This window comes from Heteronotia binoei, chromosome 15 (genome assembly GCF_032191835.1).
Source record: "Heteronotia binoei isolate CCM8104 ecotype False Entrance Well chromosome 15, APGP_CSIRO_Hbin_v1, whole genome shotgun sequence".
Lineage (NCBI taxonomy): Eukaryota > Metazoa > Chordata > Lepidosauria > Squamata > Gekkonidae > Heteronotia > Heteronotia binoei.
This window is the reverse complement of record NC_083237.1, coordinates 18,555,790-18,582,949: the sequence shown is the minus strand read 5'-3', so window position 1 is coordinate 18,582,949 and position 27,160 is coordinate 18,555,790. Positions and strand designations below refer to the sequence as shown.

Here is a 27,160-nt window from a genome sequence, read left to right as displayed (position 1 = left end):
GCTACGAGACTTCGGGTATAGCGTTGAATTGGAATATTGGGAGAAAATCTGGACTCAAAACTTAAAGTTGACAAGATCGGCCCTTTTTAAAGAAAATATCTATAAGATGGCACATAGGTGGTATTTAACCCCAGAAAGACTAAGCAAGATATATCCCAATTATTCTAATGCTTGCTGGAAATGTAAAAAGGTGAAGGGATCTCTATATCACATTTGGTGGAACTGCGAAATAGCCAAAAAATATTGGGCTTTAGTAAACAATTGGACACAGAAAATATTAAAAATTAACATCTGTCATACACCTGAGTTGTACCTACTAAATGTATGTAAGGGGAATTTAACTAAATATGACAAAAAACTTCTACTACATATAATCACTACCGCTAGAATTCTTTACGCTAAATATTGGAAAAATTCTCAAATACCAACTAGAAATGAATTTGTACAGAGAATGTTAGAGGCTGCAGAAATGGATAACCTTACGGTTAGATTAAGAGGAGGCAATTTGCAAGAATCAAGAAAGACTTGGAATAAGTTATATCAATGGATAAATAAATTAAATAGTTAAAGAAATTAGAACTGTTTTAGATATTACCTAGATGCTCCTTGGGGATGGGGGTGGGGGGTGGGGGGTGGAAGGGGAGGATGCCGCGGGATCAGATTTGTTCTTCGAACTGTTTGTAAATGGATTTGTGAAATGTTCAATAAAACCTGCCTTTTTCAAAAAAAAAAAAAAAAATTCCCTAAATCTTGTTCTTTTAAGATTCTCATAAGTTTGTCCATTTCACTCCAATGCATAACTTTCAAAGTCCATTCCTATACTTCTGGAATTTTGTCTTGTTTCCACATTTGCGCATATAATGTCCATGCAGCTGAAAGCATATACCAAATTATTGTTCTGTCTTGCTTTTGAAATTTTTCCATTTGTAATCCCAACAGGAAAGTATCTGGTGCTTTCTTAATATTATATCCCAAGACTTTTGAAATCTCCTGCTGAATCATTTGCTAACATTGCTTCGCCTTTTCACAAGACCACCACATATGGTAAAAAGATCCTTCATGGCATTTGCATTTCCAGCATCTGTCCGGCAACTGATTGTTCATTTTTGCCAGTTTCTAAAGTGCCATATACCACCTATATAACATTTTGAAGCAATTCTCCTTAATGTTATAACAAGTAGAAATTTTCATAGAGTTCTTCTATAGGTATTCCCACGACTCCATCTGTATTTCCTTATTTATATTTATCACTCATTTTATAATTTGTGATTTAACTACTTCATCTTCCGTAGACCATTTCAATAATAATTTGTATGTCCTTGAAATCAGCTTTTCACTTTCTCCAAATAGCATTCTCTCCAGTTCTGTTTGTTCTTGTCTTATTCCCGAGTTCTTAATGTCCTGTTCAAGCAAACTCTTTATTTGTTGCAATTGAAACTAATTATATTTATGTTGTATTTCTTCCGCTGTTTTTAATTCCACCTTTTTTCCTTGGATCTTTAGAAGTTGATTATAGGTTAGCCACTTCTCTTCTTTAATATCTGAATACAATTTTATTACTTCTGTTGGTATGATCCAAAGAGGTTTCCTCTCGTCACCATATCTTTTATATTTTAACCAGGTATTTAACAGATTATTTCTGATATAGTGATGTGAGAAGAAACCATCCATCTTATTTTTCCCATAGTACATATAAGCATGCCATCCAAAGACATTTCCATGTCCTTCTAATGTCAATAACTTTCTATATGATAATGTCATCCATTCCTTAATCCACACCAGGCAAACTGCATCATGATACAACTTTAGATTAGGCAGTTGGAATCCACCTCTTTCTTTTGCATCAGTCAGAATTTTCATTTTAATTCTTGGTTTTTTCCTGGCCCATACAAATTCTGAAAGTTTCCTTTTCCATCTAACAAATTGTTTATTGTCTTTCACTATTGGGATTGTTTGAAACAGGAACATAAGTCTCGGTAAAAGATTCATCTTAATTGCAGAGATTCTACCCAGCGTAGACAGGTTCAGTTTGTTCCATTTAATCATATCTCCATCAATCTTGCGCCAAAGTTTTTCATAATTATTTTTATATAGATCAATATTTTTGTTGTTATTTTTACACCTAGATATTTTACTTTTGAAGTAATTTCACACTTTGTTAATCGCTGTAGTTCTTCCTGTTTGCTGTTTTACATATTTCTACACAATTTATTTTATTTTCCTTTATTTATATAAAAACCTGCCAATTCTCCATATTCTTGTATCTTACGAAGCAGCAATGGTGTTACATGGGTGGGATTTTCATTTATAAACATCACGTCATCTGCAAATGCTCTGTATTTGTAAGAAAAACCTTTCATTTTTAGCCCCTCTATCTCTTTATCATCTTGGATTTGACTTAACATGTGGAATTCACTGCCACAGGAGGTGGTGGCGGCTACAAGCATAGCCAGCTTCAAGAGGGGGTTAGCTAAAAATATGGAGCAGAGGTCCATCAGTGGTATTAGCCACTGTCTGTGTGTGTGTGTGTGTGTATGTATATATTGCCACTGTGTGACATAGAGTGTTGGACTGGATGGGCTATTGGCCTGACCCAACATGGCTTCTCTTATGTTTTTATGTGACACAGAGTGTTGGACTGGATGGGCCATTGGCCTGATTCAACGTGGCTTCTCTTATGTTCTTCTTACTATCAGAGTATAATTTTTTAATTTCCATTACTTCTCTCAGAAAAAGAGAGAGAGAGAGATAGATTCAAATGTATAATTCTTCTGTTTGAAATGTAAACCAAGCCTAACTAAAGAATGTCAGGGAATGGTTCATTGGTTTCATTCTCTCCACAAAACAAAAATTCCCTATTTGCATTTGATAAAAATATAACTGGAGAACAAGTGGATGGCTGACTAAAGAATTTAATGTTTTTTCCTTATCAGCAGCTCTCTTGTGTTCAACTCAGGTCTAAGAAGAATGACATAGCATTTGGGCAAAAAGATACAGCCTAGCAAGCCAGCACTGGAAGCTAAGATGGAGAAGATCTCCACGGCCACCGTATCTTTTCCTTTCGTGCTCAGGTAGGTGGGGACAAAGGACAGCCAAACACTGCAAAAGACCAGCATGCTGAAGGTGATGAACTTGGCTTCGTTGAAACTGTCAGGCAACTTTCTGGCTATAAAAGCTACAATGAAGCAGATGGTGGCAAGGAATCCAATGTAACCCAAGGCACAGTAAAACATGGTGACTGACCCTTCATTGCATTGCATGATGACTTCTCTACTCAGTGAATGCTTGTCGATATCTGGGAAGGGCGGAAAAGAACCAAGCCAAACAGCACAAATGGAAACTTGAACAAAGGAGCAAGAAATAACAATACAATGTGCCAATTCTTTCCCCACCCATTTCTGAAAAAGGTTTCCTGGCTTGGATGCCATAAACACCACAATGACAGTCACGGTTTTTGCCAGAATAGAAGAAACAGCAACGGAGAAGATGATGGCAAAAGTCACTTGTCGGAGGAGGCAGGTCACCTTGTCAGGCTGCTCGATGAAGAGCAAGGAGCAGAGGAAAGAAAGGAAAATGGAGACTAGCAGAATGTAGGTGAGGGTCCGATTGTTGGCTTTAACGATGGGAGTGTCCCGGTATTTTATAAAGGACAGAATCACCAGAGCTGTTATCAGAGACAGGAGAAGAGCAAAAAAGGCTAAAATAATGCTCATCGGCTCACGAAATGAAAGAAAGTTTGGGATCTTGGGAAGGCAGTGGTTTTGTTCTTGGTTTGGATAATGACCTTCAGAGCAAGGGATGCAATAATCCATGTCTGAAAGGAGAAGAAAACCTACTGAGGCACTTTGATTCTCCAAGAAGAGGTTTTTGTAAGATAGTAGCTAATATTTTCTCCTCAGTCCATGATGAAAACAGTTTTATAAACCTGTCCTAACATTGAAAATAAGTAAGAAGCAATAACACCATTTGCACCTGCCGGGATTTACTGAGATGAACGCACAAATCTTATTGTGGTTGAAGAACTTTTGTTGTTCCTGCTGATCCTTCTCAATTTCCTCACCAGATAGCCTCTGTCCTTCAAACAGAACTAAGCCATACTGCTGTTCAGGAATTCTGATACTTTTAAATCTAAATTCCCATAACCTCACAAAATCTCTGGAAACAAATGGAGAAATACACAGGAATGTTCAACACCAGTAAGTGTAAGGAGTGGTAAGCTGCAGTACTGCAGTCCAAGCTCTGCTCATGACCTGAGTTTGATTCTGGTGGAAGCTGGGTTCAGGGAGCCGGCTCAAGGTTGACTCAGCCTTCCATCCTTTTGAATTGGTTAAATGAGTACCCAGCTTGCTTAGGGGTAAAGTGTAAATGACTGGGGAAGGCAACGACAAACCACCCCATTAAAAAATCTGCCATGATGATGTTGTGAAAGCAACGTCACACTAGAGTCAGAAATTACTGGTGCTTGCACAGGGGATTACCTTTACATTTTTTAAAAGTCTAAGGTGACAAAAGAAATCCCATCTTCAAATATATACTAATGAAGTCTGAACTTCGGGAAACTGAGAAGGAAAGCGACCTTGAGGTCCTAGTGGATAACTCAATGGAAGTGACAACCCGGTGTGCCACAGCAGTGAAAAATGCTAACTCTATGCTGGGGAGTATTCGAAAAGGGATTGGAAATAAAATATCAGTATCAAGTAGTATCACAATGCCCCTATGTAGATCTGTGGTGCAGCCTCATTTGAAATACGATGTGCAGTTCTGATAACCGTATCTCAAACAGGACACCACACAGCTTGGGAAAGTACAGCAGAAGGCAACCACAGTAATGAAAGGATTGGAGGACTTCTCCAGTGAGGAAAAGCTGAAGAATTAGTTCAGAAAAGACATGCCTAAAAGAACAGACCAGATAGAGGTTTGGAAAATAAACATGGGATAGACAGTAGGGGCAGAACAAAATAACTTTCTCTGCCTCACCCAAAATACTAGAATTTAAGGGTATTTTAGGAAACAGATGGGCAGCAGATTCAGCACAGACAAAAGGAAGCACTTCTTTACACACCACCTAATTAAAAACACGGACCGATTTCCGACTAGCCTTACACTGGTCTCACGCTCCACTTCTCTGCGGGGCTTCAGCTGGATTTCACACTATCTGCCCCGGGGCTATAACTAGCTTCGCCTTTTCCCCACGGCAAACAGAAACTGGTTTTTAGAGGATCTTGTTTGCTGTGGTGAAGCAAGTTGCAGCCCTGGGGCAGATAGTGTGAAATCCAACATAACCCCCATTGAGAAGACGAGTGTGAGAGCGGCATAAGGCTGGTGGGAAATCAGTCATGGAATATGCTGCCTGTTGATGTAGAGATGGCCACAGATTTTGGCAGCTTTAATAGGGAATCAGATTCATGGAAGATGGCCTGTCAGTGGCTGCTGACCGTGTTGACTCAAGGGAACCTCCACATCCAGAGGCAGCAAACCTCTGAATCTCAGAGCCAGGAGACATCAAGGGAAGGCTTTGGCCTCTGTACCCTGTTGTTGGCCATCCAGATGAACGAGTTGGCTAATATTGAGGAAGGATGCTGGAGTTGACAGACTGCTGGTCTGATCCAGTAGGGCTCTACTTCTGTTAATTAACCTGGGCGTTTCCTCGTTAATTTGATAGTAAAAGTTGTTATCTTACCCTCTGGGACCCCAGAAAGGAATTCTTATGATCTTCAGACCTTCGTAAGTAAGCTCGTTCTTCAAATAGACTTGCCAAAGAGCTATTTACATTCTTTTGAGCTATTTAAAATTCCAGTCCGAAGGGGAGGACGAGCACACAGCCGGCTTGGTTAACGCATGCGTACAAAACCCCCCGGGCTCTACTTCTGTTAAACATTCTTAATGCATAATGACAAAATGGCAAATTTAAGTTTTTTGATAATTCCTCAAAGAGTAAAGGTTTCAAATTCCCACACTTCGAGTAATGAAACATTTGGGGAATCTTTAAAAGGAGGAATCTTTCCCAGAGCATCTCCTACCTTCTTTGTCTGACATTTTCCCTTCTGGACACAGATCACAATCGTAGCAGCAGAACTTCTTCCCTTCCTTCTTTCTCTTGCTGTAACCAAGTTTGCAGTTCTCATTACACAGGGAGGAAGGAGGCACCTGTTCTTGAAGAAAGCAAGAATTTAGAACTGAGGACAAAGTAGGAGTCTAGTAGCACCTTTAAGACCAACAAAGTTTTATTCAGAATGTAAGGTTTCGTATGCATAAAACTCTTAACTCACCAGCTATACGTATTTCAGCTCACTGTACCCCATCCCCTCGTCTGAAGAAGTATACACGCATACGGAAGCTTACATTCTGAATAAAACTTTGTTGGTCTTAAAGGTGCTACTGAACTCCTACTTTGTTCTACTGCTTCAGACCAACACGGCTGCCCACCTGGATCTTAAAACTGAGAAGCTATCACGAGTACTTTGTCTCAGAATTACTCTACAAATTGTCAATGAAATGGAAGTGTGATATCTGGGATCTCAAAGATGGCTCATAGTGTGTGAGAGGAATGCAGATTATCCAAAATATGATTACATGTGGCATTTTTGTTGAGCTCAGGGTTTTTATTTATTTATTTGATTTGATTTATATCCTGCCCTCCCCATAAAGGATGCTGTAATTAAGAGCTGATTTAGCAAATGTCATGGATTAAAAACATCATGGAATCCATTTGCTCCCCTTAACCCTTCTCCTTACCCATTTCATTAAACGATGAAGGGTTTTGTATTTGTTTGAGAAACACTGAGATGGTTTCTCACCTGTGGAAGGTGCCTATTCCACTTAATCTCATCCTCATCAATTATCACTCGTTGACTACGGGGAACCTGAGGATCCAGCCTCCCGATCTTGACTCTGACATAGGACTTATTTGGAAAAGCGATCATGTTGGTAATATCGAATCCACCTTTCAATTCTCCATGTTCATTGAAGGCTACTTCATCTCCAGCGCTGTTGTTGAAAGCCATTATCTGAAGAAGGGTGTGGAGCTTGGTGGAAAGAGAAGGAGCATTTAAGGGCATGGAATGAATTGGATGGGTTGGAGTGTGCTCACCAATACTTCTCAGTGTCAAACAGAGTTTTAGATTACTTTCTTCTAGGAGAGAAGTTATTTATGAATGCAACTAATTTGTTCTTTTGCCCATGAAAATAAACTTCCATTGCCAGACACAAGACAAAGGAAAGAAGAAGAAGAAGAGGACTGCAGGTTTATACCCCGTCCTTCTCTCTGAATCAGAGACACAGAGCGGCTTACAATCTCCTCTATCTTCTCCCCCCACAACAGACACCCTGTGAGGTGGGTGGAGGTCAGAGGGCTCTCACAGCCGCTGCCCTTTCAAGGAAGATTCTGCGAGAGCTATGGCTGACCCAAGGCCATTCCAGCAGGTGCAAGTGGAGGAGTGGGGAATCAAAACCGGTTCTCCCAGATAAGAGTCCGTGCACTTAACTGCTACACCAAACTGGTTCTCAGCAGGCTTCAGGGTGTTCCTTGAATGAATGCTGCTGAGTGAGCTTCCAAAAACATCCATTTTGGTTTTGCTCCATCTAAACTGGCAAAAAGGAAATGTCCGTAGCTCAGAGCTGAGGATTTGCTGGGCATGCAGAAGGTCCCAGAGACAATCTCCAGCAATTCCCTTTAAAAGGCAGGGCAGTAAGTGATGTGAAAGGTGATGTGAAGAGAGCCAGTTTGATGTAGCAGTTAAGTGTGCGGACTCTTATCTGGGAGAACCGGGTTTGATTCCCCACTCCTCCACTTGCTGGAATAGCCTTGAGTTAGTCATAGCTCTGGCCGAGGTTGCCCTTGAAGGGGCAGCTGCTGTGAGAGCCCTCTCAGCCCCACCCACCTCACAGGGTGTCTGTTGTGGGGGAGGAAGGTAAAGGAGATTGTGAGCCGCTCTGAGACTCTGATTCAGAGAGAAGGGTGGGGTATAAATCTGCAGTCTTCTTCTTCTTCCTCTGCTGGATGCTCTGGAGAGCTGCAGCTAGTCGCAGTACACCTTGATTCAGGGCCGGATTAACAAATAGGACTTATCTGTGGCACATCCTGCTAAATTGATCAAGTAGTATTCTCAAAATGTTTTTTTGCTTAATTTCACCATTTTTGTTAAAAAAAAAAATTAAAATAAAAAAAACTGTGGATTAAAAATGTAAATAGTTTCAAGTTTCTTCATTTTCCCTACAATTCTCTGTTTTTTAATCTTTTTTTGGGGGGAGGGCTAGTGGGCAGCTCACCTAGGGCACCAAAAACCCTCGCACCAGCCCTGCTCAAATTGGCAGGGAAAAAAGATTAAAAATCCCATTTCCCCACTCCTGCCAACATATCGAACCCCAAACATGGCAGAGGACTAGTGTTCCCGCTAAGCTAAGTTAGGGTGAACCAGCTCACAGTTTTTTAGCCTCCGGCTCACACATTTTTGTCTTAGCTCAGGGAACACGGCCCCAGAGCAAACTAACTGGTGCAGTAGAAGACGAAGAAGACTGCAGATTTATGTCCCGGCCTTTTTTCTGAATCAGAGTCTCAGAGCAGCTTACAATTTTCTTTATCTTCTTCCCCCATAAGAGACAACATGTGAGGTAGGTGGGGCTGAGAGAGCTCTCCCTGAAGCTGCCCTTTCAAGGACAACTCCTGCAAGAGCTATGGCTGACCCAAGGCCATTCCAGCAGCTGCAAGTGGAGGAGTGGGGAATCAAACCCGGTTCTCACAGATAAGAGTCCACACACTTTACCACTACACAAAACTGGCTCATAGCTTTAACGCCAGTAGCTCTTGAAGCAGAGTTTTTGCTCACAAGACTCCACAGCTTAGAGGGAGCATGGCAGAGTACTCTCTTTTTTCCCAACGAAGAATTACCTTCCAAGGTGGCACATCCAAAGAAGCCAAGCTGCCTCCAGTCTCCATTGCTCTGTGGTTGATTCTAGATGAGCCCAAGATGTGTAGGGCATGCGCAAGGGCATAGATGGCATTATATATACCATAGCTGTGGCTGGTCATCCTCATTTCAAAAAAAGGTGCTGGGACAGTCTCCAGCTTCTCCTCTTCAGTGCATGTCTTACCAGAGTGTTCTGGGTTAACAGAACCTGGGAATGCACAGTCGAACACTTGCTCCCAGAAGTCCTTGATAAAGCCATCCCCCTTTGCCTGGGTAGGTTTTAGAAGTTGAAGAAATCTATGGAAGCCTCGGATGGGCTTGGAATGAATTGAGAAGGAAAGAGCACCATGGAATGTCTCTATATCAAACGCCTTATGAAAAGGGATGAGTGCAAAATCCATCTGGGCAGTTGTAATCCACACTTTTCCTGTAGAGGTCCTCTCCCCGTAGTCAGTCCCTGTGATATTCATCAGCATCGTGGGCATGAAGATAACAGTCACCAGCCAAATAAATGCTCCACTTCCTCCATAGACGACAATTGCATTGGCTTCGCTGTCCAAGAACTTTGCATTACTACTGTCTAGATATTTGTTCAGAAAGAGTATGTCATCCCAGGGGACCTGTCTTGCTGCCTTTTCTGTGAAGGCTGTACAGATTCCATTCCTGGAAAGCATCGGCTCCAAAGTCTGCAAGAAACGATCTCCCCTTTCGTCATCCAGAGTGATGAGCCCAACCCATCTCCACCTGAAATGCAGAAGTAAGTGGACAATCCCCTCATACTGAAGGGCTTCCTTGGGGAACATGCGGTAAAAAGATGACCGACTGGTTGGGACATCCACATCCGATTCAAAGGAGCCAAATGACAGCTAGGAAGGAAACAAAAAGTCATGTTATAGAGCAGGGGTGGCCAACGGTAGCTCTCCAGATTTTTTTGCATCTGGAAAGCTACCGTTGGCCACCCCTGTTATAGAGGGATAATCAGACTACTTGACTCTATTCATCACCTTCTTCTTTAAAAGACATTTAAATGTTACTCCAGATCTTATAATATCCCCAATGTAAATGGTATAAAATACAACTCTGCTTTTCAGAGTGTTCCACATGTTCTTTGTCTGCATATTTCAGCCTTCTACTCGTATAATTGTTTGTAATTATTTTATTTTATTTAGAAACATTTATTAGCCATCTTTTCAACTTGAATATTCAACACGCATCCTTTGGAGTTCTTTCTGACAACTGTCATTTCAAGATCCATATCACACCCGAATCCCCTGTGTAGAATTGGCCCCTTAATTTTTTATTCTTTGCAGTACTTGATAATAGATCAGCAAAGGGGATTAAACTATGTGTGAGATTCGTGAAAGTCCAAATAATCCCAGTTCTCTGATCGTACCTGTGGGATCTTGTAAAGACTTAAGAGAGTCGCCATGTCTGATGTGGTTTCAGAACTATAGCCCCCAATTATGCCAGCCATTTTTTTCTGGTAGCCACATTTGTAGTTTGGGACAAGTTCAGCTGTGGTGAAGAGCAGGTCCAGGGTGGGTCTGTAAATCCATTTTGGATCATAGGTGGAGTCATGGATGTGGAACCCAAGAGTAATGTTGGGCAAGATGGTGGGGTCCTCATTGATCTCAAAGACGGCAAACACCAAGGCCAAGACATGCTGGTAGAACTTTGTTTTCACGCTACAAAGACAATCGGTTATTGTTTAAGAAGAGAATGCTTCAAAGCACACCATCTGGATTGGCCACAGTATTGTGTCTGAGAACATCACTAGGTCCCAGCTGAATCAGAGAAATGACCATCGGATTCACTTTTCATTTCCCGTAGTATAATGCTCTTGGAAAACCTGCAAGCTGGACATGGAGCCATCTGCCAGTGACCGATGTTCAAATGGATACTGGAGGTTCCTTTTAGTTACCAAAACAAATAGCCCTTGATAGATCTATGGATTTGTCTAATTCCCTTTAGGATGCACAATCCAGTAGCCTTCCGCAGAGATTTTATGTCTGTCCTACCTACACTGCTAAAATAAATAAAGCGTAGGGCGTTTTCGCACTCACCTTCAGCCGGCGCGACCCCCCTCTTCACCGCGCAGGATCTGCGCGGATTTCGCACTAAACGCCGCGGAGCAGCCGGAAGAGCCGGAAACTCCCGGCGCTTTTGCGGCACAAACTGAAACAACCAAAAAGCAGTTTGGCGTTTGCGCCGCAAAAGCGCCGGGAGTTTCCGGCTCTTCCGGCTGCTCCGCGGCGTTTAGTGCGAAATCCGCGCAGATCCTGCGCGGTGAAGAGGGGGGTCGCGCCGGCTGAAGGTGAGTGCGAAAACGCCCTTAGTGATTCTGAATTCTGCTGTTGTGAACAGTGGGGAAGACACTCTTGTTCTGCTTTCCCCAAACTCTCTCTTCCCCCAAAATCTCTCTCTCACATCTTCGTTTATATGCTTTTTGCCTTATGTATAGGCTATATATATAAAAAAAATGTTTGCCCATTGATGCCGCAGTTGCTTCAGTCTGTACTTATAAATATCACAAGCGTCTTGTGTCATACAAATATTTTTGCATATATGTCACACTGACATTTTTCTCAGAAGTTTTTATATTTTTTAAACAATAGTTCCCTCCTCGTTACTTTATTTTCAAGTTTTGGCATCCCCTGTGTATTTCTCAAAATAGCCTGCATTTGGGTGGATGTATATTTATTGCAGTCTGAACTCTCTGCTCAAAACCTGAGTTCGATCCCAGTGGAAGCTGGTTTCAGGTAGCCAGCTCGAGGTTGACTCAGCCTTCCATCCTTCCAAGGTCGCCAAAATGAGTCTGCTGTGACAATGTTGTGAAAGCAATGTCACCCCAGAGTCGGAAACGACTGGTGCTTGCACAAGGGACTACCTTTTACTTTTTATATTTACTGCAGCTTTAAAAAAATCTCTACCTCCTGCTATATACCTTCTAATCAGGGAAATATATCCAGAGGAGTTGGCTGTGTTAGTCTGTTGCTGCAAAATAGTAAAGAGTCCAGCAGCACCTTTAAGATTAACGGATTTTATTTTAGCATAAACTTTGGAGAAACAGCTCTCTTCATCACAGTTCTGACAGAGAGAGCTCTGTTTCTTGAAAGCTTATGCCACAATAAAATCTGTCAGTCTTTAAGATTTTACTGAACTCTTTACTAATCTAGGAAAGTGTATAAATGCTAAACAAAACAAAAAAAGTGCAATCTACTTATAAATTATTAATGAAGCAATATTGTGTAAGCATAATCTTTGGCCTTGGAGTGTGAATACTTTATTTGGGTAGCCACAATGCTTAGTGCTATCCATTATTATTAAAAATGCCTACTGAGGTTTGCAAATATGCAGATTTGCTCAAATAAAATCAGATATCATCACCACCACCACCACCTCTGTGTTAGAGGAACAATGATTCTCTTACATCGGATAACATTTATCAACCTGGCAGGGATGCTGCCTAAATTCAAGCTTTTGCAAAGCACAACCAGTATGAGACACAATTCCACCAATCAAGATTTCACCAGGCTGATATGACTGTTGTGGAATCTGAGGAGGATGGTTTCCAGTGCACTTCATACTACAGGATTTATACACAAGGAAGTAGCATCGGTATCAGCACCAACATCACAGATTCTGCCGTATGCAATCAAAAAACACCTTTCTCCATTTGGACTCTCTGTAGAGTCTCCTCTTCAGGGTCTCCTCTAGAGTATTGTCAACATTATCTTCAGCCTGGTTTCAAGAAGATGACTCAGATGGCTCCTGTCTCTTCCAAAACACTTTTAAAGGGTACACGTCTGAATCTTATCTTTCGTGTCCCAGCTGTTTGCTTTGTGTGCTACTCATGAGGTATTGAGTAGCAATATGGTCTCTCATTTTAGCAGTGAATGGCTCCATGGAAGCTTTTATAACCAGAACATGGAGATTTCATTTTGGATTTGTTTTTTGTCTCATTCTGGAAAACTACTGAAAATTCGACTGATTGAAGAAATGACAGTCATTTTGGTAATTATACTGGAGCTAATCTCCTCTGGAAGACTGTTGGTAATGTCCTGAGGTCATTGGCTGCAGAAATAGTGAAGCAAAAGTATTTGTCTGATCTCATCTAGCAAGATTAGCAGCTGGAATGGTGTCGTCAGACCACCAGAGGCTGTGGCCATCCATGATGCAATCCAAACAACAACAACAAAAAATGGGATGGGATTCTCAGACAGGAAGTAGCCATGGAAAATCACTGAGCAACTTCTCCTTGGATGAATCTATTTGTTTATTGATTCAGAACATGTCTGCACCACTTGTGCAGAGAACCTGTGCAAGCTGGTTTACAACCTAAAACATGATAAAGCAACAAAGAGCATAGAATCATTACAAGTTCTGAACAGAACACCCTAAAAATCCAGTAGTGTAACTCAACATAAGACATATGCAGGGCCTGTTTTCTGGAAAAAGAGATGCCGCGGTGAATGACGGAGAAACACACGGTTGCCCCTCCAAAACTTTTAAACATTTTTTGACTCCTGAAAGCTTATGACTCAAGAATTCTTGAAGCTACTGGCCTCCAATCAAACTTTGTATAACAATTCTTAATACGTCCTCCTTGGACACTGGACCTCACTCAAGAGTTTAAAAGATGCCCATTCACTATTACGGTCATGAGGGAGGGGGTGTGACTCTATGGTAAAGCCTCTGCTTGGCATGCAGAAGGTTCCAGGTTCAATCCTCAGCATCTCCAATCAAAATGCCTAGGTAGGAGGTGATGTGAAAGACCTCTGCCTGCTACCCTGGAGAGCCGCTTCCAATCTGAGTAGAAGACTGACATTGATGGACCATTGGTCTGATTCAGTATAAGGGAGCTTCATGTGCTCCTGTGTTCATGACTACCTTGTAGAGCAGGGGTGGCCAACGGTAGCTCTCCAGATGTTTTTTGCCTACAACTCCCATCAGCCCCAGTCAGCACGGCTGATGGCTGGAGCTGATGGGAGTTGTAGGCAAAAAAGATCAGGAGAACTACCGTTGGCTACCCCTGGTATAGTGTGCACTATCCCACCACACAAACACATATGATGCATAAGATCTGGTAACTTTCTAAGCTAAGGAACTTGCCTTATGTTTAATATATGCCCCTTATGATGGGGCATATAGAGAGAGAGGGACAGAGGAATTGAGTTTTACCCATTTCTTTTAATCCCTTACACACCCTAAACTGTGCTAAAAGTATGCTTGTGAGCATTTTTGCTTTAATAAATGCTTTATACCCAGGCTGTCAAACATGCAGCCTGAGGGACAGATCAGGTCCCCAGAAGGCTCCTATCAGGCCTTACTGTCATCTGCTTCCTTGTTCCTCTCTCTTGCTTCCTTCTTCCTCACCGCTTGCTTTTTTAGGCTTGTTCAACTACACTAGAGCTACAGAGCAAAGCCTCTGTTTTCTCCATTGGCTGACCAGCCCAAGAAGCAAATTATGTATAAAAGCTCACAATGCCCAGCCGTTTCATGTTTTCACCTGGGTCTTAGTCTCAAAGCATTGACCATGAGATTTCTGCAATAGATGTCAATAAATCAAAGGTAGGCTTGCAACTTACAGACACACATCTGAACAACACCCGAACAGCATACTCAAGATAGCTACAGCACAGACATTGTCTCCAGATTTTGATGCAATAATTCAAAGCAGGAGGTGTCAGTCATCAGAAACTGTTAGATAGAAAAAATATTGCAAGAGTGCTTATCTTTTAAGTGCATTTTACTTTAAGTTTTTTTTTAAAAGATTCTTTGTGTTTTTCTGTGTCCTTTGTAAAGTTTATATCTCCACTACCTGGCATTACATTTTATAACATGGATGGCCCGGCCTGACAAGGTCTAATTTATGTCAGATCTGGCCCTCATAACAAATGAGTTTGGTGCCCCTGCTTTATTCCTTTTGATCTTTTTAGTGGTTCTCAGACCCCCACTATCTTGGACATGCTATTTTAGAAGGAGTAGAAGGAGGAAGGGGAGGATAGTCAGTTGGCAAGTGGCTGTTCCCCCAGTGGTGCTCAAGGCAGTAAGCTGTTCCCATGGTAACCAGGTGCAGAGGAGATGCAGGGGCAAGGCCTCAAAACTTGGAAGGGAAGTTGGGAGTCCTGACCATTACAGGGGCAATTGCTACAACGGGCAGGTGGTGGTGGTGGTGGTTAGGAAAGCCTTGGAAGGCAGGGTAGCACAGGGCATAAAGCAGAGCAGGACCATTTTGCTACAAAGGGCAAAGGTGAAAGTGGCTAGGACACCCTAGTGGAAAGTGACCCAGAATACAGTGCTCTGCTTGTGAAGGGTCATGGACCCTAAAGGATTTCAAAGCGCTCGGGGGAACTGTAGGATCCCAAATATTTGTTCTCTTGAGGTTGCAGTGGGAATGTGGACTGTAGACCTTGAAGTTATTGAATTTTTACTTCTCATTGACCTCTTGTGTAAGTCACCCTACTGGTTTACCGCTGGGTGACCGGAAGGCGTCCAGGAGACATCTAGAATGACCTTGGCAGAGAACTCACACTAAATCTGACAGATGGTGGTACAGTGCTCTTTAGAAAACCCAGGACTTTTTTTGATAGCAGGAACTCCTTTGCATATTAGGCCACACCCCCTGATGTAGCCAATCCTCCAAGAGCTTACAGGGCTCTTAGTACAGGGCCTGCTGTAAATTCCAGAAGGACTGGCTACATCAGGGGTACGTGGCCTAATATGCAAAGCAGTTCCTGTTACAAAAAAAAAAAGCCCTGGAAAGACCTATAAAGCAGCAGGGATTGCAGCAAAGAGATGTTATCGCTACTACTGCATCAGAGGTGGCTTGTTATTGCCTGCCACTGCGTAGTGACTCTGGACTTCCTTGTACTCTTGCATCCAAGTACCAACCGAGGTGTCCTCATTTAGCTTTGGAGATCAGGCAAGATCAAGCCAACCTGGGCTATCCAGGTCACAGCTACAGTAATAAAATACTTCTTGTTATATTACTCAGTGGCATTGTGAATTTGCATCAAGATGTCTTCTCAAAATTGGATGATAATTTCATCCGCTGCATCTCCATCCCCAAAGACAAGCATTGGAGGACGTGATGCTCTGGTTTTTTTTTTTTCCCCCATTTAAACATTTTATTGAGGCATAAAAGTAGCTTACAATCCATAATGCAAGGAGTTTACCGTCAAGATTAACAGAAATAACCTCGTAAGCTTAATAGACAAAATAGAGAGCAAGAACAACATTAAAAACAAAATATAAACTAAAAGTAATAATAATTATAGTTATTATAACACAGTATTTAAAAATAAAATAAGATCAGGGAAAGGAAAAAAGGGGGATATAATACACTTTAAATAACTTGAAATTAACTTGTTAAAAGAATTTTATAGCAAAAGGAAATCCTTATACATTTTATTTTTAGAATAAGAGTTAGCATAAAATGGGTCGGTGTCGAGCTTTTCTAGAATGGGAAGCCAAGTTGCCAGATATTTAGCGTAGGCTTGGTATGGGTCTTTGTGATCTATGGCTGCCTGAATTTTATCCATTACAATGTGTTCCCAGACTTTAAGTAGCCAGTTGTCAAGTGTCAAATTCAATGAGTTTTTCCAGGACTGCGCAATCGTGGTTTTAGCAGCTGTCAGGAGTTTAACTATCAAGGATTTTTTAGAAGATGAAAGACGGGTATCAGACCAATGATTGAGAAGTATCCTTGTTGGGTCATCTGGGATCAAGACCCCAGTTAGGGAGGAGAGATGGGCACAAATTGAGGTCCAGAATGGTCTGATTTTGGGGCAGTCCCACCAGCAGTGAAAGTAAGAGGCTTTGAGCCCACAGTTTCTCCAGCAGTCTGAAGAACCTAACTGGGTCATATGGGAGAACTGGTTAGGAGTAAGGTACCAACGTGCTATCCATTTAAAGTTTTGTTGAGATATATTTATAATAGTAGATTGTAGGGCATCACTAGCCCATATAGAATCCCATTGGTCGGGAGAGAGGATGATGCCACAGTCTTTATGCCATTGAGTAGTGTAAGAGGGTAAGGTTGCTTCGAGTTTAGACAATAGGATTCGATACAGCCGTGAAATGAGACTTTTAGGTGTTCTCTCTTCGTGAAAATGAAGAACCAGATGTTCGTAGTCAGATGAAGGGCGAGAAAATGAAGAGATCACTTTAGGGTCCTGAAGAAAGTGCCTGATTTGAAAGTATTCAAACCAAGGTGCTGGCTTAGTCAAAACTTGGTCTAGGTCATTTTTGGGTAGAAGTTGTTTAGAGGATGAAAGAAGATTAAAGAAAAAAACTTTTGAGGAGTCTCTCCAGACCTTGAAAGAAAAAGGTAATTGGGCGGGGAGGAAAAATTTTTGTCCTATAAAAGATGAGATAGTAGAGAGTCCTGGAGCCAGAAAATGACGCTCCGAATCCCATACTGACAAGAGCGCCCTGAGGAATGGGTTTATGAATTGCCACGGTGGGCGTTCATTTTTCTTGAGCCATAGTAGTTCGTAGTATTTCAGTGGGGTAAAGTGAGCTTCCTCTATGGGCGTCCATGGCGGCGGGGGATGTTGGTACAGTATTTTGGTCATCTGGGATAAAATAGTAGCTTTGTAGTACTTTGCAATGTCGGGAACTGCTAGGCCACCTTTTTGCCTTGATCGACATAAAGTTGAAACTTTGATTCTAGGCTTTTTATATTTCCAGATAAAGGAGGTCAGTATTTGTTGCCAGGATTTTAAGATAGGCTGAGAGATCTCAATAGGAAGAGCCCGAAAAAGATATAAAAACTTGGGAAAAATAAAGGATTTAATTACATGGATTCTTTCCATCCAGGATAGTTGCAACTTATCCCATTGCTTTAGCGTGGTAGTAATCTCAGAAGCTGTGGCCGTGTAGTTAGTTTTTAATAGGCCAGCTATATTTAAGGGGATTTTCAGCCCCAAATAGGACCAGGAATCAGAGACCCAATGAAAGGGGTAGTTTGCAACTATGTCTTTTTTAGAAGTATCAGAAATTTTAATCGGGTAGAGAATTGATTTCGAGTGGTTAACTGTAAGACCTGAAAGTTTGCTATAATCAGACAGGAGAGAGGAGACTGTAGTGGATTTGTAATATATAAGACTATATCGTCGGCAAATAAACTTATTTTAAAAGTAGAATTTTGGACAGAGATACCAGAAATCTCTGGAGAAAGCCATATCAAATTTGCAAAGGGCTCTATGACAATGGCGAATAGCAGTGGTGATAGGGGGCACCCTTGACGAGTCCCTCTTTCCAGGACAAGTGAAAAGGACTGTTGACCATTGATTTGTATAAACTCGGATGGACAGGAATACAAAGAATCTATAACCGTTCTGAACCTAGGTCCGAAACCCATGTGATGTAAGACTTTTTTAAGGAAGAGAGGTTCTACACTATCGAAGGCCTTCTCTATATCTAAGGCAAGAATGCAGGAGTCGTATGGCTGAAAAGTGCAATATTGAATTAAGTTAATTGTTTGTCTAGTATTGTCCGTGATATCGCGGTTGGTGTGAATATAGAGCCCTATGATTGTGTTCAATCTAGCAGTCAAAATGGAAGTAAATATTTTATAATCATTATTTAGTAAAGAAATGGGGCGGTAAGATTTAACATTTAATGGGTCTTTGTCTTTTTTGGGAATCATAACTATTTTCGCCTGTGACCAGGAGGGAGGCATACAGCCAGAGTCCAGAACAAGATTGCAAACAGTGGTAAGGTGAGGTACCAGAGAAAGATTGAATTTTTTATAAAATTCTGAAGGTAGCCCATCTCTACCTGGGGTTTTATTGATTTTGGAGGCCTTAATGGCGTCAGCGACTTCAAGAGAAGAGATTGGAGAATCTAAAAAGGCTTGGTGTTCGTGGGAGAGTTGGGTAAGGATCATCTGGTTTTGAAAGAAGTGGTCTATTAGGTGGGAAGGAGGGTTGGACGAGGTATATAGCTGTTGGAAAAACTGATGGAAGGTGTCCAAGATTTTTTTATTTGATGAGTGTATTTTGCCAGAGTTGTCTCTAAGACATTTAATCTGTCTCTCACCTAGCTCTTTCCTGAGTTTCCATGAAAGTAGCTTCAACGAACGGGGGTGGTTATACCAGTATTTTTGTTTCACGAATAGTAGATTTTTTCGAATATTGGATGTTTCCAATAAGTCTAGTTTCTGTCTTTCGAGAACAAGTTTTTGGTAAAATTTATTAGAGCAAGTTTGCTTGTGTTTTTGTTCCAAGTGTTTAATATTGTCTAAAATAAGTTGTTTCAGTTCTAATTTTCTTTTTTTGTAGGCCGAATGCAGGGAGATACACTTGCCTCGCAGAACAGCTTTCATTGCGTCCCACACAATTTCTTTGGAAACCCCACAATTCAAATTGTTTTTGAAATAAAGATTGATCTCTTGCTCTGTGTACAAAATTCTTGGTTCAGAAGGAGTGATTTATTTAATGTCCAATTGAATGAAGGCCTGTCCTGAGAACCAATATGCAGTGTGCACTCCAACCAAGCATGGTCGGAAAGTGCCCTGAGGCCAATATTGGTGTGAGAAACTTGGTTCAATAAGGAGGGAGAAATAAGAAAATAATCAATCCTTGTAAAGGTATTGTGTAATGCCGAAAAGTAGGTGTAGTCCTTAACCCCCGGGTTATGCAGTCTCCAAACATCACATAGGTTAAAATTATGAAGGACAGATTGCATAGGTGCTGGGAAAGAAGTCGGGGGAGAGTATGGCTTAAATGATCTGTCCCACTTGGGGTCAATGATTTGGTTGAAGTCCCCCCCTATAATGACTGCCCCTTCTTGGAAAAGGGCAAGTTTAGAAAGCGTGTCTTTTATAAAGGTAATTTGTGAGGAATTAGGAGCATATAGAGAAACCACAGTGAAAGGAGAGTCATTAAGTGTACCTTTTATAAAGATATAGGGTCCTTGGGGATCGACTTCTTGAGCCGACAAAACAAACTGGGTATTTTTTGAAAGTAGGATGGCAACTCCGCGTGATTTAGAAGAACCAGGAGCTACATACTGTGTATGGAACCACTTAGATCGAAGTATGGTGGAGCTTGCCGACTTAATATGGGTTTCTTGTAGGAAAAGAAGATCGGGTTGTAGTTTGGTCAAGGCAGAAGAAAGCCGCTTGGCTTTAATAATGTTGTTAAGGCCTCTGCAGTTGAGAGAAATTAACTTTAAGTCAGACATAGTTTAGATACATTAAAGTAAAAAAAACATTGTTAAGATCCATATAACGCCTGTAAGATCCGGACTGGGGCTCTGTATAACAATGATAAGAAAAAGTAGAAGAAACAGATAACAATGGCCAAGTTTCCCTTGTTCTCACAACACAGAATAAACAAAGAGAGAACATTGGGGTGGAAGTACCAGGATTAGTGACCTGACTGCAAAAATCTAGGTTCACAACAGCAACCATATTTGTCTGAACCAAATTGAACAAACACAAACCACTTTTCAATATAAATGTAAAAATTTCCGAAAACCCAATCACCGCTAAAGGGATCCACTGAGTTCGAGGGCCATGGCCAGAGTATACCAAAACATACCAGTGCTGGTCAAGAAGCACCGTCTGAAAAAGGTACCTTTTCCCCTTGAAAAAACAAATCAACAATATTAACAACATAAATCTTACTAAACTGTTCATTGTTTCCAACCAGGAAACAATGCAACTTTACTCAGTATATAAGAAATATACAATCTAATATGGAGGGAGCAAAAAGAAGGAACATCCCGGCTGTTCCCTTAACAATATGACATAATAGGAGGAAAGAAAAACCCCACTCCCTTGAACCAGAACAAAATGGCATGGGTAGTGCAAATACAACTGTTCAGTAGCAGGAGATGGAAGTAGCAGGAGGTGAACTGAACGTCCATGGAGAAGTCAGCGTCGTCTTCTTGGCTTGAAAGAAAACGGTGGGTTGGTTGAACGAGATGGAGTAGCCCCACTTGAGTCAGGAGATGAAGGAGAGTCAATGTTTAGTTGTTTAAGAAGATCACAGCCAGAGGTGAAATCAGAAGCTGTTAACCGAAGGCCCTGGTGAACAACCAGTATCTGAATAGGAGAAGCCCAGCGGAAGCGTATTTTGTGTTCAAATAGTGAGTTTAGAATCGGCTTCATTTCTTTCCTATGCTGCAAGGTTTCCGGTGAAAGATCAGCTAGAACCAGGATCTTTTTGCCCTTGTAGAGTAGACCCTCTTCAGATCGGGCTCTCTGTAAAATCAGGGTTCTGGTCCTGGAGTCTGGAACCGTGGCAAGTATGTCTCTTGAAAAGTCTTTTGACTTGGGCTGTAATGCCCCCAGACGGTAGGCAGAATCAATGAGAGGGGCGACGCCATCTTGGAGGTGAAGGGCTGAAGAAAGCCATGAGGCAATGAAGGTTTTTACCTCCTGGTTCTCTTCCGCCTGTTCTGGCAGGCCTCTAAATTTCAGGTTAGCAGCCCTTAATCTGTTATCCAGGTAAAGCACCTTCTCATGGAGCCATAGGTCTGAGCTTTGCAGGGCTTGTACAGCCTCGTGGGCCACTGTAGCCATTTCCAGCGCTGAGTCTGCAGTTTGAGTGACTGCTGAAAGCGTTTCATTAATTTTTTTTAGTTCTAATTGCAAAGGGGTAATAGCTTTGCTGATCTTCTCCCCCATTGTGACCCCTATTGAGTCCTCCAAGCGTGAAATCGCCGCTTGAAATGTCTGGGTTGTTAATAAAGAGCCCTCTTCCTGAGCGGGGCCGGGGGAAGGGCTGGACGCCATTTCAGAGATTTTGGGCCCGGGGCTTGTTGGAAGAAAGTTTAGTACCTGCTGCATCGGTGCGGCTTTCGCAGGAGTTTTCTTGGCTGCCTTGGTGTTCCCTGCAGTTCGTTTGCCCATGCCAGGTGAAAAAAATAGTTAGGAACGGGAGCGGGAGAAGCAGGAAGGGACTGTGAGCCGGGAGCCGCCGCTTCAAGCGTCCGCCATCTTCCGCGTCGCCGCGCCCCCATGCTCTGGGTTTCAGGGACTCTGGCAATGGACCTCGGGGAAGTAGTCTGGCCCAGGGCATGAAGTCCTTAGTATGGATGCAGGGAACCCTGGAAAACGCAAGCCTTGAGACCCCTTATGTTAGGAAGGGAGGAAAGCCTCGCAGAAGTAAGACATCTCCACTGCCCATATCACGTATTATGAAAGGGGCAAGCAAACACCATCATGTTCTCCAGGGGTTTTTTTGAGGAGGAACGCACAGGAACACAGTTCTGGTGGGCTTGGTGGCAGGGGGTGTGGCATAATATGCAAATGAGTTCCTGCTGGGCTTTTTCTACAAAAAAAGCCTTACGTGAAACAATTGTGATATCAGCGGGTGTGGTCTAATATGCAAATGAGTTCCTGCTATCTCACTATGTGGAATAGTGTTGATTTCAGGGGGTGAGGCCTAATACGCAAATGAGTTCCAACTGGGCATTTTCTATAAAAAAGCCCTGGTGTTCTCAATGGCATTTTGGGGAGAAAGGGATCATTCTTGTTTCAAAGTCAGAAAAGGATTTATCTAATTTTCAGGAAATAACCATTCTGTATTGAGCGGATGACAGTAAAACCATCCCTATGATGTGTCTACACATATAAATTAGCATTATATAGAGAAACAATAATGATCATATAGAGAAACAATAATGATTTCCACATACAATTATGTTTATCGAACTAGCTCGAATGCATAAGAATTGTACAGTTGTGAGTGCCTTATAAAATAATGGAGAATTCATTTTATTGTATGTGTTACAGAATATATACTTGAAAAGTGCTTGCACAGTATTCTAGTGGAAATGTGTACTATTGCCTTCCAGTGCGCAAAAGGAGTCAGAAGCACTGAACAGAAATCTGTGCCTTTGTTGTCTAGCACTGACTGCATCAGCTTTATCTTGGAGAGTACTGTGGCATGTTCCTCTTTTTTTACACCGTCACTGTTCTTTTCAAAAAGACCGCTTTTCTCTTCCATAATCGGAACAGCGCCTCCTTTACCTGATCATTCCTCAGACAGTAAATCAGAGGGTTGAGAAAGGGTGTTAAGGCAGTAGGGAAGAGTGCTACTGTCTTAATGACATTTGAATCCATTTCTCCTCCTGGGTTTACATACAGTCCTACTGGAGGGCCATAATAAAGCGTGACCACCAACAAGTGGAATGATATGGCGGAGAAAGACTTTAACCAATTGCCTTTGCTAGAGTTTTTCATCAAAGTGACAATCACAGGACAGCACAGTAAACATGATGTTGCCGAGGATCACCACAACATCCATGAAAATCAGACTAACGAGGGGAGCCTTTGGTAGTGGAGGACAAGCCAAAGCCAGAATTGGCCCAGGGTCACACAAAAAATGGTCAATGATATTAGGACCACAGAAAGACATCTTGGAGATCAGTGTCACTGGAACAATGAATGCAAGGAAGCTAAGGACCCAAGAAGCAGTTACTAGGATGTAGCAATAATTTGGGGACGTGATCTGTGGATATCGCAGTGGGTGGCAGATGGCCAAGTACCGATTCAAGGCCATAGAGGAGAGGAAGAAGCATTCTGTACTGCCAAGAGAGAAGAAGATGTAGAACTGGAGGAAGCAGGAACTGAAGGAGATGATCTTTTTGGACAATGCCAGGTCTAAGAGCATGCGGGGCACAGTGGTGCTCACATAGCAGATCTCCAGCCAGGAGAAGTTGCTCAGGAGGATGTACATGGGAAGACGGGACAAGCGGGTGTCAAGATGCACCAACGTGATGATGGTGATGTTCTCCGCCATGGCAAGCGTGTAAAGAATAGTGAAAAAGGTGAGGAGCAGGAGTCGTTGCAGCTGCCCAACTTCAAAGCCCACCAAAATGAATTCCTGAACTGTCCTGTAGGTGAACTCCATCTGGAATTAGAGAACAGAGTCATCATTGCATATGATATACTCTTATCTGGCTATTTGTCTCCATAGAAAGAGAAATGCTAAAAAGACATGGCATCCAGTTAGGGAGAAAGGGGATGTCCACATTTCAGATCACATCCATTTAGTCATAGAATCATAGAGCTGAAAGGGACCTCCTGGCCATCTAGTCCAACCCCCTGCATAATGTAGGAAACTCACAAACACCTCCCCCTAAATCCACAGAATGTATTGTTTCACTGGGTACTTATAAATAACAAATTATAAAGTGTAATAGCAAAACATGCGCATTGAGTAATCTTCTGCACAGGGTAGGTAGGAGTGAAGTTACTGCAAAAAGATGGTCACAACTTCCAAGCTCCAAATCTCAGAAATCAAAATGTCAACGGTTGTTTATTTTTTACTTCGGCTATTAAATCGCTGCCAAGAGTACTGTAAAATCAATCAATTAGAATTAAATTATGAGAAATCAAAAGCGTTAGTCTTCTCCAAATCTAGGAAGCAATATACTTGAAGGGTGAGTGACCACGAGCTCGAACAAGTAAAACACTTTAAGTACTTAGGTTTACATTTCCAGGCTACTACATCATGGACCCAACAATGCAAAGTAACGATTAATAATGCCAAAGCAAACGTTAACTCACTTCTGCGTTTCTGTTTCTCTGAAAAAGGGAATTAATATGTTCCAGTTGTGCTCAAAGTTTTTAATTTGAAATCTGAACCTCAATTACTCTATGGAACCCCTATTTGGATTGATTCAATAAATAAAGCAGTTGAACAAGTACACTCAGGCTTTCTATAGAAGATTTTGGGTGTTCCATCTTGTGTACCATATGCTGCCTTATGCCTGGAATGTGGCCAAAATTTTATGACCGCAAGTGCGAGGTCTATGATCTTCACATTTTGGCTTCGATTGCACTATAGATCTGAGCCCTCTAGCTACTGTGGCCAAATCTTGACAGAATCTAATATTTCCCCATGGCTGGTGAATATTGAAAACAAAGTAAGAACACTGATTATTTCCTTTGAATCTCTTCTCTCCCTTTCAGAATTAGAGGCAATGTGAACAATAAGGGACAGATTATTTGAGGTCGAGTTATCTGAACTGTACAATGCCGCTAGTGACATGCTCGCCTCTTAGTCATGGGATCTTACCCAATGCTAGCTACTTTTACCAACTTCAGATTCCAGCATTACGCAGAATCTTTTCTCTTGCTCGGTTCAATGCCCTTCCTTCAGCGATTTTAACTGGGAGATCTAACAGTACACCTTTTGCTAACAGACTATGCCCTTGTGCAAGTGGGTCCCTTGAAACCGTGCCTCATGTGTTATTAGAATGCTTTTATTATGTTAATATTCAGCGTAGCATTTTATTGTTAATTCTTGATAGTATCTTAGCGCTTCTGGATTCATATAAACTGCTGTATCTATTAAACAACAAAGATGGGAACACAACTGATGCTGTGGCAATGTTTTTGCAGGCTGCTCTTCTTATACACAGTAATGTGTTGTAATTTAAATTTGTATTAGACAGATTGACTTATTTTTGTACAGATTTTAGATCCTTTTATAATGTTCTTTTGTCTTGATTCATGTTGGCATGTTTTATCTATTTGTATACATATATGTTGAACAAAGCAGGAGTCAAGAAGCACCTTTAAGACCAACCAAGTTTTATTCAGAACGTAAGCTTTCGTGTGCTCTCTAAGCACACTTCATCAGACGAGGGGCTCGGGTATTGTGAGCTGAAATACCAGCAGTTTGTTGATTAAGTATGCAGACTGATCACATGGTAAACCAGTGTGGCTTGGCCATTTGGTCTGGATAGCCATAAAAGGTAATAAAGTCCTCTGCCAATTGGTGTTTCTGTAAATCTAGGTGAATCACAAAAGGAATGGGCAAGCCACGTTTACCATGTGATCAGTCTGCATACTTAATAAACCAATCTCTTAAATAGACATTCTGTATTGCTAGTACTGCTATATATCTTGTGCTTTCCAGTTAGGATGATGTGAGAGGTTTACAAAGTACATAGATCATGCCATCAAAACCAAAGGAAGTGAAAAGCGGATTGTGTCTTTATGATTTCTATTTTCATGATTTTCTAGAACATGCCAGAATAAATGAATTGGTCTGAATTCACCATGAAATAGCTGGCTTGTTTCACGCCACTTATGGCTAGCGTAACACCAGGTGTAAAATGAACACACAGAATGGAACTCTTCCACCAGAACCGAGATGATGACAGAGAACATGAGATGATGACAGAGAAATTGTCAGCATCAGCAGGAGTTTCAAAAGTTTCTATTCCATAAGAGAGTATACAAATACTAGTTTAGATAGATGCTCTGAAACTGGTGTTGGAGTGGGGAAAGAGAGGGAGAGAAGGGAAATCAATCAAAACACATTTTAATTTTTTTCACAGACCTGGGAATGATCAGGAGGGGTTTTGTGAGAGAAAATGTCTGGTCTTTCAATTGTTCAGTGCACTGAATGAGAGACCCTCCTTGCGAGCAGGCAGGAAATTTACTGCCTTCCACTATCAATGTCTTTTCAAAGTTTTTATTCATGATCCTTCCCACCATTTTCTTTGTCATATATCTTATGAGAACATCTCTTGGTAAGTTATTTTTCTTGGCAAAAAGTGAGAATCGTGAAGGAGCTGCCAAGGCAAGTGATAAACAATAGAAGAATATATAAAAAGTTGACAGAAAAATTGAGAGACAATGGAATGAGGTTTAGATGGATAATACCTGAAGGTTTGAGCTTTGAACTCCAGGGGAAGAGAATCACAATTACAAATGCTCAGGAACGGCGTAGATTTTTTGACGAAAATAAAGAATTTGCACCATGATGGATTACAAATTTTTGTCTTGGAATGTTAATGGACTAAATTCACCACAAAAAAGAAGGGCAACATTTCATTGGATTAAGAAACAAAACTGTAATATAATATGTTTGCAAGACGTGCTTATCAAACAAAAGGATTATCGATTTTTATGGAACAAACAATTGATAATGGGAGATTTTTTATGGAATAGTTAAGAACTCATTGGACAGGTCTGGAGGGAAAAAAATAATAGCAAAGAAAAAAAAATTGCCAAAGTCTTTTTTGGAATTGGTTAAACAAGAAAATTTGGAAGATATATGGAGGAAATTCAATCCTGAAGTTCGGGACTATACTTTTTTTTCAGCAAGACACAAAACTTTTTCTAGGATTGACATGTTGTGGGGAACTAAAGATTTAGGTCTTATAACAACGAAGATAGAGATTTTGCCTAAAAATTGGGGCTGATCATAACCCAATAATGTGGATTACAAAATTGTCCAAGAAGTTGAGAAGATGGAGATTAAATGAAGATTTGC

General features: G+C 41.4%; 2 protein-coding genes across 2 annotated transcripts; both read right to left on the bottom strand.

Annotated features, from left to right (window-relative positions):
• Positions 1-2,912: 2,912 nt before the first annotated feature.
• LOC132583258 (vomeronasal type-2 receptor 26-like) lies at positions 2,913-22,873 on the bottom strand. The gene is made up of 6 exons (XM_060254925.1): positions 22,782-22,873; positions 10,300-10,591; positions 8,888-9,772; positions 6,798-7,025; positions 6,021-6,147; positions 2,913-3,814 (listed from the first exon to the last, which is right to left on the bottom strand). The coding sequence occupies exons 1-6, from the start codon at positions 22,871-22,873 to the stop codon at positions 2,913-2,915; spliced, it is 2,526 nt and encodes an 841-aa protein (XP_060110908.1).
• A 222-nt stretch (positions 22,874-23,095) lies between these two features.
• LOC132583257 (olfactory receptor 11G2-like) lies at positions 23,096-23,779 on the bottom strand. The gene has a single exon (XM_060254923.1). It carries the CDS (start codon positions 23,777-23,779, stop codon positions 23,096-23,098), a length of 684 nt encoding a protein of 227 aa, XP_060110906.1.
• Positions 23,780-27,160: the final 3,381 nt, after the last annotated feature.